Source organism: Cervus canadensis, chromosome 13, assembly GCF_019320065.1.
Source record: "Cervus canadensis isolate Bull #8, Minnesota chromosome 13, ASM1932006v1, whole genome shotgun sequence".
NCBI classification, from domain to species: Eukaryota; Metazoa; Chordata; class Mammalia; order Artiodactyla; family Cervidae; genus Cervus; species Cervus canadensis.
In genome coordinates this window covers 1,566,355-1,579,199 of record NC_057398.1, presented here as the reverse complement: position 1 = coordinate 1,579,199, position 12,845 = coordinate 1,566,355, and the positions used below count along the sequence as shown (strand labels likewise).

The 12,845-nt window shown below is 46.1% G+C and overlaps 1 protein-coding gene across 2 annotated transcripts in view; it reads right to left on the bottom strand.

Moving 5' to 3' along the window:
- KIF14 (kinesin family member 14) overlaps positions 1–8,513 on the bottom strand; it is a 43,592-nt gene extending 35,079 nt beyond the window's left edge. Inside the window, exons 1-4 of one of the 2 annotated variants that reach the window (XM_043485762.1) lie at positions 8,448–8,513; positions 3,912–5,109; positions 1,903–2,157; positions 1,258–1,345 (exon numbers count right to left, since the gene is read on the bottom strand). In XM_043485762.1, the coding sequence (XP_043341697.1) occupies positions 1,258–1,345; positions 1,903–2,157; positions 3,912–4,996 (1,428 nt within the window). In that variant the 5' untranslated portion in view covers positions 4,997–5,109; positions 8,448–8,513. The remainder of the gene's footprint in view (positions 1–1,257; positions 1,346–1,902; positions 2,158–3,911; positions 5,110–8,447) is intronic. The other variant, XM_043485763.1, reaches the window with a different exon arrangement.
- Positions 8,514–12,845: the final 4,332 nt, after the last annotated feature.

The window sequence follows — 12,845 nt, the reverse complement described above, 5'->3', positions numbered from 1 at the left end:
AGGAGTGAACAGGCATTTCTCCAAAGCAGATGCACAGTCAACAGACACAAGAAAAAGCGCCCAGCACCGCAGGTCAGCAGGGAAAAGAAGGTCAGAGCCACGGTCAGAAGCCACTTCACACCCACGAGGACGGCTGCAGTCAATGAAACAGAAAACAGCGAAGCTGGTGAGAGTTGGAATCGGAACCTCCAGGACTGCGGGTGGGAATGTAAAATGGTCCCGGTGTTGCAGAAAACGGCTGGCAGTTCCTCAAAAGGTTCAGCATAGACTTACTATATAACCCAGCAATTTTACATTTACCCAAAGACTTACAAATAAATTCAAATAAAAAGTACTCAAATAAAAATTGTACACCAGTATTCATAGCAGCACTAGATAGTGGGTTGGCCAAAAAGTTCCTTTGGGTTTTCCATCAGATGGTGTAAATAAACTTTTTGGCCAACCCAATAACTAAAAGATAAAAACAGCCTAAGCATCCATCAACAGATGAATGGATAAAGAACACGCAGTGTATACATACGATGGAATACTACTGAGCCACAGGGAGGAACAAAGAGTTGATACCTGCTGTCCCCTCATGAACCTCAGGCTGCAGGATACTCCATTTACAGGAAATTTCCAGAATTGTAGGAAAATTACAAAGTCTCAGACTACCCTCTAAACCAAATGAAACAGAATCTCCAGCAGCTTTTCAGCAGGTACACACACATACATGCACACGACTGCCTCCTGACACATTCTGGGGGGCTCTTCTCATCAAGCAAACGTGGGAAAAACCGGTCTTGCAGGCTGCCTGGCAGACAGCTGATTGCACGCAGGACCGGGTGAGGGCGTGGGCACCCGGTGCCAGGACAGGGCCGGGCGTGAGCGGCTGGGACCTCGACCCTGGGCTGAGTCTGCAGGCCGCTCCCCAGTCTCCTGTTGCTGCTGTCATAACCCTGACCCCTGCTGTCCTTAGGGAGGGGCGTGCGCCCCCGACCGCAGACACGCACGATGGTGGAGTCACTGCACACCCCATCCGCACAGGTGATAGAGCCGAGGAAGCGGAGAAGACCACGGAGGGCGCCCTCGTCTCTGCCCACCAGGAGGAACCGCCCCGCATCTGGAGCCCGCTCCCCACACCACCGTCCCAGAGCAGAGGGGCCAGAAAGCACACCGTCTGCTGAGTTCTTCCTTAGCGGCCACGACTCTGATTTTAACTTGGTTTGACTGTTTTCTACTCGAATGAGAAGGCTTACAGAGAGCATGAGAACATACCTCTTGGGTTTGCTTTTTGGCTATTTCAGCAAAAAGATCTTCACAAAATCTTGGAATTATTCCTGGTTCTTCATTAAAGCCCATCATCCTAGAAAATACATTATGAGTTCGGGGGAGTAAAACTAATTAGGTTTTAACATTCTTTGCAGGGAAAGTAAACCTAAATTTCCTCTTCTATAAAGTGGGGTAAGTAAAAAAAAAAAAGAATAAATAAAGTGGGGTAACTAAGAACTATCTAATTCAGAGCCATCTAGCACAGGGCCTGGAATATAGTAACAACTCGATAAATGTTAGCTACTATTAAAATTCAGATATTTCCTCCCAGGGCAGGTAGCAGAGCCAGACCACTGATGAGATGACTTGCTTGTGACTCTCACAACACAACTTCCAAAATAACCTCTCTGAGCTTCAGTTTACACAAGAGATAGAATTTACAGTAAAGTGGGGTCAATGATACTGACAAGGTAAACAGTATCTCACGCATAAACAGAAGCCCAGAGATTAAGCAACTTGCAGAACTGGAGTGTAAAATGGATGAGACTTAGCCCAGAGCAGTGCAGTTTCAAAAAGATATTCTATCAAACTATGTTCTTCTCACAAAAGATATAAATGTTTCTGGAAGGTCGGATTCACAACACAGCTTACGTGTATGACTTTCCAGAGCCAGTCTGGCCATATGCGAACAGACAGGTGTTGAAGCCTTGGAAGGCCTGTCCCAGCAGCGGGGCCGCCAGCGCCTGGTACACGGCCGTCTGGCTCGCGAAGCGCGGGTGGCGCTCATCCACGGACCAAAAGGAAAGATCGTACGCAAAGCTGTACATCTGTCGCGTGCCGGGGTGCTCCACGGCAATTTCCTCCCCGTCCAGGAAGACCGCCTGAGGCGCTCCTTCTCTCTCCTCCCTTTCAAAAGAAGCGCAGAGAAAGCTATCGTTATTGCAATTATTCTGAGTATTATTTCCACAGAATATAATAAGGACTTCAGACTAAAGTATAAAGTTCCTCGAGGGCAAGACGGCGTTTTAGATTCTGTGGAACGTGCAGCGCAGCACACATCATGATAGTGAGTTCCCAAAATCTATTTCCGCAGCTCCAGTGCCACTGCTCAAAGGAAAAACGGAACTGCAGGTTTCTTATCCAGAAAATTCCCCTACTTGTACAGGATTTTCCATCTTCTTCCTTTTCCTCTTAAGTTCTCCCTTTTCTCATCCTGTCCCCTGAAATATGCCTGTACCTGTAGTTCTAACCTGGAAATGTATTCAAAAACATCATAAAGAATTTCTGGAGGTACGAATCTATACAAAGCTGGCAAAAAACAAAAGCACAGTTTCAACAAACTCAGATACAAGTTTGAATTGAAGTGTCTTTGGGAAGCTAGGTACGTTTCTGTGACTACAAAGTTCCTTCCTCCTTAAAATCATCTCCCTTAAAACTCTGACTCTTCACATCCACCCCGCTTCTATCTCAGACTCAGGAGGAAATCTTTTTGCCCTACAGCTGCAGAAAAACACAATGAGCCCTTATCTGGCCACACAATTCTCTTTTTGCCCCCAACTCTGCTTAGATGAGAATTCACTGTGGAACCACCCTTCTCGTCCTCCCCGTGGCCCTGCTGCAAGCTGCTCTGGGGTCCACGCTCTGTCCCTCTAGGACCAACCCCCGTGCGGGCTGTCCTGCTGCTTCTCTGCCCTGGGCAGTCCTGAGGCTCTCCCCAAGTTCTCTTCCCTTATCACTAACCCCACATTTTCACCAAAAGGCTCACAGCCCTGCAGAATCTGCCTTAACTGCTGGCCATTCAGGTTCAAACCAGGGGTCTGTCCACACTGCAGTCACTATGCACGCATGCTATGTTGTTTCGGCCATGCTGGACTCTGCTGTAGTCCGCCAGGTTCCTTCGTCCATGGGATTCTCCAGGCACGAATACGGAGTGGGTTGCCATGCCCCCCTCCAGGTGACCTTTCAGATCTAGGGATGGGAACCGTGTCTCCTGTGTGTCCTGCGATGGCAGGTGGATTCTTCACTGCTGAGCCACCTGGGAAGCCGCAGGGCCACCAAACCCTCCTCCAACTCACTTAGATCCACAACAGACTTAAAAAAAACTACTGACTCTGTGAAGTCTCCTCAGTTGTCCTCAGAGCATTTAAAAATAATCAGATGCTACAGTCACACCTGGCGGGTCCATCTTTTTCTCACCCACAGGCACTCGTGGGGAGAGCTTTTTGACATCAAAGTCAAACCTCACAGAACAGTGTGTGCACAACCACAACATGTCACAGACAATAAGGTGATGACCACCACCCTGGAAAGGGTTTTGGAAGGACACCCTGGAAAGGGTTTGGAAGGACCTATTTGGGGAACGAGTGACTGGCTGTTGCTCTTTTTAAGAGAAAGGTAGAAGACACCACCATATATTACAGATTTGAAAGCAGACTGCCTTAGAGACTAAAGTCATTCAGACTTTTAAAACATATATCTGGAGAAACTTACATTTGCAAAATATGGTGGTTTCGATTTTTTTATTTTATAGCCAATCATCAAAAATATCCACATACTACCACTGAACCGAGAAGTTCCATCTATAAAAAGGCAGCGCCAGCCGGCATGAAGACGCACCAACACGCTGAGCAGTTGGCCTGGATAAAAAGCGGGTCACGTACCGGTTGCTGAAAGGCCTGACTCTGACGGCCACCGTCACCTGGCTGGTCTCCACCTTCAGGGGGTCTGTTTCTGCAGAGGTTTTCTGAAGTGCCGTTTCTTCCTCAAGAAGGAATGTATTTTCACGCTCCCTTTCCTTTTGACTTGCGAGCAGAGAGCTCTGCGGCGTCTGTTTAACCTGAAGGGTGGGCCTCCTGTTTCTCAGAACCAAGGCAGCGGGGCTCCGAGGTTGCAGGACGCCACGCCTGGGTGTCGACCTGGGCTCTGAAATACACTTCGAGGGCGTCCTTTTCTCTAAGCTCTCAAATCTACGTGGAAGTTTCGCGGCTTCCTTCTCAGCACCCCTGTGATGCGAGGTCCCTGCCCCTGACACTTTGATCTCTAACCTGCTCTCGGTAGGCCTAATCGCCAAGCTCGCTGCGCCAACAGCTTCAGTCTGACCCTGGGAACCGGTGGGCGCTTGCTCACGTAGGGACTTGGGGGCGACGCTCTCACCTGCCCCGCGGAGGGCAGAACGTGTCGCTGCGCATTTTCCATCAGCCTTCATTTCAAGGTCTTTCGGGTCTGGAGTTAAAGGTACAGAAGGTGCAACAGGAACGTTTTTGTCACCGTTTACAGTCTTTACATTTATACCAGTTTCTGGTGAAGGCCGACTATTTTCTGTCCTTCTGCCCACATTCTGCGTTCCTTTCCACTTTTCCACACCATCTGTCTTAGTCCGACGCTGTAATGCAAGGCGTGCTTCTGCTGTTCTCGAACCTGCATCTCCCGACTCACGACCAAGCAAACAGGGTTCCTTGCTCCTGGTCGCTCTTCTCTGAAGTGTCAACCTCCCCACAGGGTTGGGAGAGAGGGGCGTGCCTTCTGTTTTCTTACAGGCAGAAATAACGTAAGTGCTGTTCATGTCTCTGGTTTTACTTGCAGATCTCAGTAACGGATCGTCATTTTCACACACTGACAAGTCCGACTTCGAATGCAGCTTCAGCTTGCTGCCCTGAGGGAGGACACTCAGGGATGACGTCTTTGTGGAGGAAGAAATGCCAAGGAGATCGCTGTCATTTCTGCTGTGTGCAGTGGAAGCTGACATGGTGGCAGAAAGTTATTTTTAAAAAGAATGTTGCTGAAGAAATGTTAAGCTCTTCTTTAGACATTCATCTGACTTCCAGCCATTTCTTATGCAACAGTTTCCAAAATTATCTGCTAAAATAAAATAGATAAAATTTAGACTGCACAGATTACAAACAGGCTTCAAAAACATGAGGACCTTCCATGGGAAAGTGACTTCTCAGGGGCATACATTAGGTCATGATCTCCACTGAGATATCCTTCCCAAGCAGCTTCGGACAAATCTCTGACCTCAAAGACCACACAGACATTGCTCAACAAATATGTGCTAAGATCCCATGAGGTGCCAGGCCCTCTAGTGGATACTATGAATTTCAAAGACAAAACTCTATTTTCATTTCCTTAGTCTAGAAGGAACGTACAGATAAAGACTGTATCAGTTAAAACATGCCAGGTGACTTAAAAAGATGTAAAAAGCACATCAAAGGAGATATAAGAATAGTCAATAAGCACATAAAATGATGCTCAACATCATGGGTTGTTAGGGAAAAGCAAGTCAAAACTATAATGAGATACCACATCATACCCATTAGGATGGAAACTAACAAAAAAAAAAAGCAGAAAACAAGAATTGACAAGGACATGAAGAAATTGGTATGCTTGTAAACTGCTGCTGGGAATGTAAAATGGTACAACCACTATGAAAAACAGTATGGATAGCCTCAAAAAGTTAAAATTAGCATATACTAAGTCACTTCAGTTGTGTCTGACTCTTTGCGACCCCAGGGACTGTAGTCCACCAGACTCCACTGTCTGTGGGGTTCTCCAGGCAAGAATACTGGAGTGGGTTGCCAGGCCGTCTTCCAGGGGATCTTCCCGACCCAGGGATCGAGCCCACCTCTCTTATGTCTCCTGCGTTGGCAGGCAGGTTCTTTACTAGTGCCACCAAATTAGCATAGGATCTAGCAATTCCACTTCTGGGTATACACCAGAAAGGATTGAGAGTAGGGTCTCAAATGAAGAGATATCTCTATACCCATGTTCACAGCAGCATTATTCACGATAGATAAAACAGGGACGCAACTTGAATGTCCACTGATCAATGAATGGCTTACCAAAACGTGATATATTCATGCAATGGAAAATTATTCAGCCTTGAAAAGGAAAGAAATTCTGCAATATGCTACAATATTGGTGAACCTTGAGGACATTATATTAAGTGAAATAAGCCAGTCCCAAAAAGACAAACAATATATGGTACCACTTATATCAAGTACTTACAGTAGTCAAAATCATCAGCAGAAAGTATAATGGTGGTGGCTGAGGAAGGGAGAAAGGGGAGTTATTTAATAGATGCAGAATTTCAGATCGACCCGATAACAAGAGTTATGGGGTGGATGGCAGTGATGACCATATATTTAAGGATGTACATTTTTAAATGGTTAATATGATAAATGCTAGAAAAGAGAACATGTCAGCAGAGATTTTTTTTTTTTAAGTGCCCCCTCAGCTTGGAGAACAGCAAGGGGGACTGAGAGACAATCCAGCACCAAAGTTAAAGACTGGAGTGAAGCATTTCCACACCTGCTGAATGCACATGGCATGCAAGAATGCCTCAGGGAGATGAGTCTGAGAGGTGTCTCAAGGCAGACCATACCCAAATAAATACCAGAGACAATAAATATAAGCACTGTAAAGTAATTGCTGTGTTGAGAAAACTTACGCAAGATCAGTTAAGTATTCAGCCTGCCTTCTAGCAGTTAGACAACAAAGTTGACAGGAATGTAAGTAAATATGTGTCAACAATATCTATCCAGTAGTCATGTTTAGAAGAAAAGAGAACAGCAGAGACAGCTAAGAGGTCTGGCTTCCCGTCAATCTATCCAGTAGTCATGTTTAGAAGAAAAGAGAACAGCAGAGACAGCTAAGAGGTCTGGCTACCCGTCAACGCTGCATCCAAATGGTTATACTGATGTAAACAAGTCTTTAAATTTGCATGTCTGATTCTAACTTGCAAAATGACATCTGATCAAACTATTTCATTGTGAAGGCAAATAAAGGAACCCTCATTTAAAACGGAGCTAGGGGCGGGGGTGGGGGTATCTGAACAGGAGCTCTCAGGTTTTATCCCTTGCCATATTTCACAGACTCTACAGGAAGAACCTACTTCACATCCCAGGGCAAAGAGGAAGAAAGGTTTCATCCTCACCTAGCAACGGCCCAGCCAATGAGAAAACTAGCAGCTGAGCCACTAGGAGGTCATCACCACCCAGGCTGTCCCTCTCCTCTGATGGACTGTCATTGAATTCCCTCCTTTTCTCCACACAGGCAGGCCTCATCTGGCTGAGGGGCTTCACTTGGTTGCCCCTTCTGCATTTTTTTACAAACTGAAGGTTTGTAGCAACCGTGTGTCAGCAAGTCAGTGCCGTTTTCCCAAGTGAGCATCTGCTCACTTCAGGTCAGTGTCACGCTCTGGAAATTCTCACAACACTTGAAACGTTTCCATTAGATGCCACTGGTCAAGGTGATCTATGGCCAGTGACTTTGACGTTAGTAGGAGGACTCCCTGAAGGTTCTGATGATGGTTACCATTTTTACCAACCAAGTATTCTAAACGAAAGTATATACATTGTTCTTTAGACATAATACTATCGCACACATAAGGGGCTACAATATAGCACATGTGTAACTCTTCAGTGAAACGAAACATTCAGAAGGCTCCCTGAGCCCACACAGTCTGGGACCAGGTGCCCCTCTCCTCGGGGCTGGTCCTCACTTGAAGCTCGCCCTGAGCTGCAGCTCTCTGCTGCTCCCACCTAGACTCTTCCTGCTAATACAGCAACTAACCCTCGTATTTTTAAAATCAACCCCAGAGATCATGACTCTGGAAGAACAAAACAACAAAGGTTCATTTTTAAGTAACCTGTGCAAGTTCTAAATCATTAACAATCATGCCAGGATCGAAGCATCTCCCATCGCCTTCAAACTAAAAGCAGGCAATCTTTTAAGGATTTCCTGATGCGGAAGTAAATACAGAAGCAAGAAGAGACTGAGACTTGACCCGCAGCTGAAAACCGGCTGCTATTTACAAGGAGCAAGACAGCTCTGGGTCCGGGGAGGGGCTGGGGTGCGCCCCGGGACACTGGAGGGAAGGGGTGCCCAGACCCCGGGGTGGGTTCTCAGCGGCCATCCAGCCGCCCTGCGGCCACGCGCCCCGAAGACGCCCTCCGAGGGGTCCGCGGCGGCGAGGGCGCGGCCCTCCCGGGAGAACCCCGGCCCGCCCCCCATGGGGACCCTCGCACCCGTCCCCGGGGACACCGCCCTCCTCTCCCCGGGGACCCCCGGCCCGCACCTCCCCGGGGACACCCCGCCCTCCCCTCCCCGGGGACCCCTGGCCCTCCCGGACTCCGGAGCTGGCCACCCACCCCACCCCTTCCCGCACCGACGCGCCGCCCCCAGACCGCAGCCCCCACCTCGCAGGCTCCCGGCCTCCTCGCGCCGCTCACGCCTCCGCCGCCGCCCCGCGGTTTGAATGCGCGCCCCGCCCTCTGATTGGCTGCCGGGCGCCGCGCACGCACGTCCTTCCGGAAACGCGCGCGCATCTCCTAGACAACGGCCCCGCCTCCCGGGCTGCGCGCGCCGAGCGGGGCGCATCCGTCTGGGAGCAAGGACGCGGACTGAGGGCGGCGCGGGCGCGCTTGGGGAGCGGGGGCGCGCTAGGGGAGGCGGGGACGCGGACTCCGAGCGGCGGGGGCGCGCTCGGGGGACTTGGCGGAGGACCCGGACGTTGATGCGCTTGTCCAGCCCCGGAGCAAAGTGAGCACCGCCCGTCCACGTCGCCCCAGAACTTCTCTGTGCAGAAATAGCTGCTTGCCCGCAAGGTAGTCACAGCCATTCACGCTTTTCTAGGCTTTCCTGTGCAAAGCATCGTGATGGGAAGTGCGCTGAATGCCTTAGATGGAAGTTTTTCATTTAATCCTGAATATTTTACCAGGTAAATATTAATATGATCCCCCAGTTTACCAATGAGGGACTGAGGTTTACAGTTAAGCTTGTGAAAAATTAGACAGCTAGCTGGCGGTGTAACTAGAATTACAAACCCACCTCGTGAGATATCACTCAGTTTCTAGAAATATCCTAATAAGGTTTTGAAGCACGAAAAAATAAGTATACTTGCTGAAAACTAACCAGATGAACGAGACGAACTCTAGTCGAAAAGATATTTTTAAGTAACTTTTTTAAACAGTGAAAAGTGCAGATAAATTGGATTCAGTGGGATAGAAATAAACTAGAATGGACTCAATGTATAGAAAAATTGAATGTATAATAAAATGCTCATTCTAAAACTCTCTAAAACTCATTCTAAAATTTATTGAAATTAAGTTATAGAGCAACCATCAGAAAAAGAATGTAGTATTTATCAGGTCTGTGGGAAAATGATCAAGTCTAGAGAGCGAAAGAAGATATGGCAAAGGAGACGACTGACAAATACATAAAAATTCTAAACTCATAGATAGTTCAAAATAATGAAAAGAAAATGTAGTAAACTGGAAAAATACATTAAATATAACAGAAGATATAAAGATACCTTTCAAGTAAAAGAAGTTTATAAGTAGAAACTTAGAGTTCAGTTCAGTTCAGTCGTGTCCCACTCTTTGCGACCCCATGAACCGCAACATGCCAGGCCTCCCTGTTCATCGCCAACTCCCAGAGTTTACCCATTTAGTCGGTGATGCCATCCAACCATCTCACCCTCTGTCGTCCCCTTCTCCTCCTGCCCTCAATCTTTCCCAGCATCAGGGTCTTTTCAAATGAGTCAGTTCTTCACATCAGGTGACCAAAGTATTGGAGTTTCCGCTTCAACATCAGTCCTTCCTGTGAACACCCAGGACTGATCTCCTTCAGGATGGACTGGTTGGATCTCCTTGCAGTCCAAGGGACTCTCAAGAGTCTTCTCCAACACCACAGTTCAAAAGCATCAGCTTTATAGTCCAACTCTCACATCCATAGGTGACTACTGGAAAAACCATAGCCTTGACTAGATGAACCTTTGTTGACAATGTAATGTTTCTACTTTTTAATATGCTGTCTAGGTTGGTCACAACTTTCTTTCCAAGGAGTAAATGTCTTTTAATTTCATGGCTGCAATCACCAGCTTCAGTGATTTTGGAGCCCAGAAAAATAAAGTCAGCCACTGTTTCCACTGTTTCCCCATCTATTTGCCATGAAGTGATGGGACTGGATGCCATGATCTCAGTTTTCTGAATGTTGAGCTTTAAGCCAACTTTTTCACTCTCCTCTTTCACTATTTACTCAACAAGTATTTATTAAGCTTCTTTTACATGTCAGAGCTTACACTAAGCAGTAGGGATAGAAGTGAGTGGGTGTGGACCCTCCTCTCAAGCAACTTACCAATTTCTGTCACTAGAAATGTGCACTTTTAATTCTGATGCGAAAATCACTGGTACTGAAATTGTAAAAAAAATTTTTTTTTAACTTATACCTAAATTTTTTTTTTACAGTTGCATTTAATGGCTGGGTTTTACATTTTATTTTTATCTGAATTATTTTTGTGTGTACACCCACTTGCTTCTATCCCTACTGCTTAGTGTAAGGTCTGACATGTAAAAGAAGCTCAATAAATACTTGCTGAGTAAATACCAGACCCCTCTAGAAAGTAATATGATCATTTATAGAAGGAAACATAAAAAGATTCATATTCTTTGCCCTAGTTACTTACTGCACTACAAAAATTTATTCTTAGAAAATGTTTCAGTAGAAACCAAATAGGTTGTGGGCCCCAAACAGAAAAACTCTGCATGGCTTACCATAAAAGCATGCATTAAATAGTTAAAAATAAGGGGGAAAATAATAAATTATATTACAACAATTAAAGTCATTAAAGTTACAATTACAAATTAACTGGCAGACAGTGCATGGCCTGAGGACCTGCTTCCGCCCCAGACTGAGCACAAGATGGAGCAGGGCTTTGTCTGCGCCCTCTGTGTCCCCCGTGCCTGGCACAGCATTCACAGGACACGCTTCCTGGACACACGTCCCTCTTCTTCTTCTTGCTCTGCATGAAGCTCCTGATTTATTTCCAACTATGGGAACAATCCTCAACAGAATCAAGAGCCCCCTGTGAGCCAGCTCCGGGTTACACAAGAGGGATTTCAGTCTGTTATTTATCACACTGAGATAGTGTTCCTCTCTTCAGATCCTGCCCCACAGCTCGCCAGCAGGGAAAGTCACTTCTGGGGACCTCCGCTTCTGCATCTGGGAATTGCAGATGCAAATGCCACCTACCTTAGAGAGTCATCGTGAGGATTAAATTAGATTATGCATGCAAAGTGCTTAGTGTGGACCTGGGTACAGAATTATGCTCTACAAATGTAAGCTACTAAATTGCATCGCCTAAAAACATTCTCCAAAATGCTGCAGAGCCCTGGCCAGTACTGACGCACCGCGATCATGCATGCACAGGCTGTCTGCTGCAATGATGACACATTTTACTTTATGAAGGTTGAGGATTATGACTTAATCCCTAGAAATAACTGCAAGATGAAATAGCTTGTTCTTTTGTACGGGACTTACTGGACTCTATTAAAAATCAGGAGAGAGCAATGAAAAACCATCTCCAAGGGGAAGCAGAACTAATCTCCATTTTGCTCTAATATGATTAGCATTTTTTAGAACTTCGGATCTTCTATGCTTTTTGATGGAAGACAAGAAAAAGGAATCTATACACCTGAAATTAACATGGTATTGTAAATCAACTATACTTCATTAAAAAAAATAAAATAATATTGAACTAAAAATAAAAAGGAGTCTAGATAATGAAGATGTGACCACACAAGGTTCAAGGGTGCGCACTTCATTTCCAGCCCTGGGGCCTCTAGTCTAGACTTTGGGGACACGTCATCTCCTCCAACATCCATACACGTGGTGTCAGAGCACTGCCCCTTCCCCCCCGGTTCAGGCAGACGGAATATTTCCTCACTATGACACAGCTGCTGGTTAAAACGCCCTGTAGTTCAAACCTGTCTTCGGATTTGACTCCTTAAAATAATAGCTCCTCCAGGAATCTAAAGTCATACAATCTGCTTGCCATTTGGATCACTTTACCTCTCTATCCCTTGGCTTCTTGGCCTGTAAAAGGACGAGATGTCAATAATAACTAGGAAAACCAAACCAGACAGTGTAAGAGAAATTATTAGAAACAGATGACACATGACTGTAAATTTTAATTGATGCATTTTGCTTTATTGACTACGCCAAAGCCTTTGACAGTGTGGATCACAACAGACTGGAAAACTCTTAAAAAGATGGCAGTACCAGATGACCTGACCTGCCTCCTGAGAAATCTGTATGCAGGTCAAGAAGCAACAGTTAGAACTGGACATGGAACAACAGACTGGTTCCAAATAGGAAAAGGAGTACGTCAAGGTGGTATATTGTCCCTGCTTATTTAAAAGCTTATATGCAGAGTACATCATGAGAAACGCTGGGCTGGAAGAAGCACAAGCTGGAACCAAGATTGCCAGGAGAAATATCAATAAACCTCAGATATGCAGATGACACCACCCTTATGGCAGAAAGTGAAGAAGAACTAAAGAACCTCTTGATGAAAGTGAAAGAGGAGAGTGAAAAAGTTGGCTTAAAGCTCAACATTCAGAAAACAAAGATCATGGCATCTGGTCCCATCAACTTCATGGCAAATAGATGGAGAAACAATGGAAACGAGGGGGAGAGACCTGTATTTTTTGGGGTGCCAAAATTCAACTGAGATTGGTGATTGCAGCCATGAGAATTAAAGACGCTTACCTCTTGGAAGAAAAGCCTATGACCAACTTAGACAGCATATTAAAAAT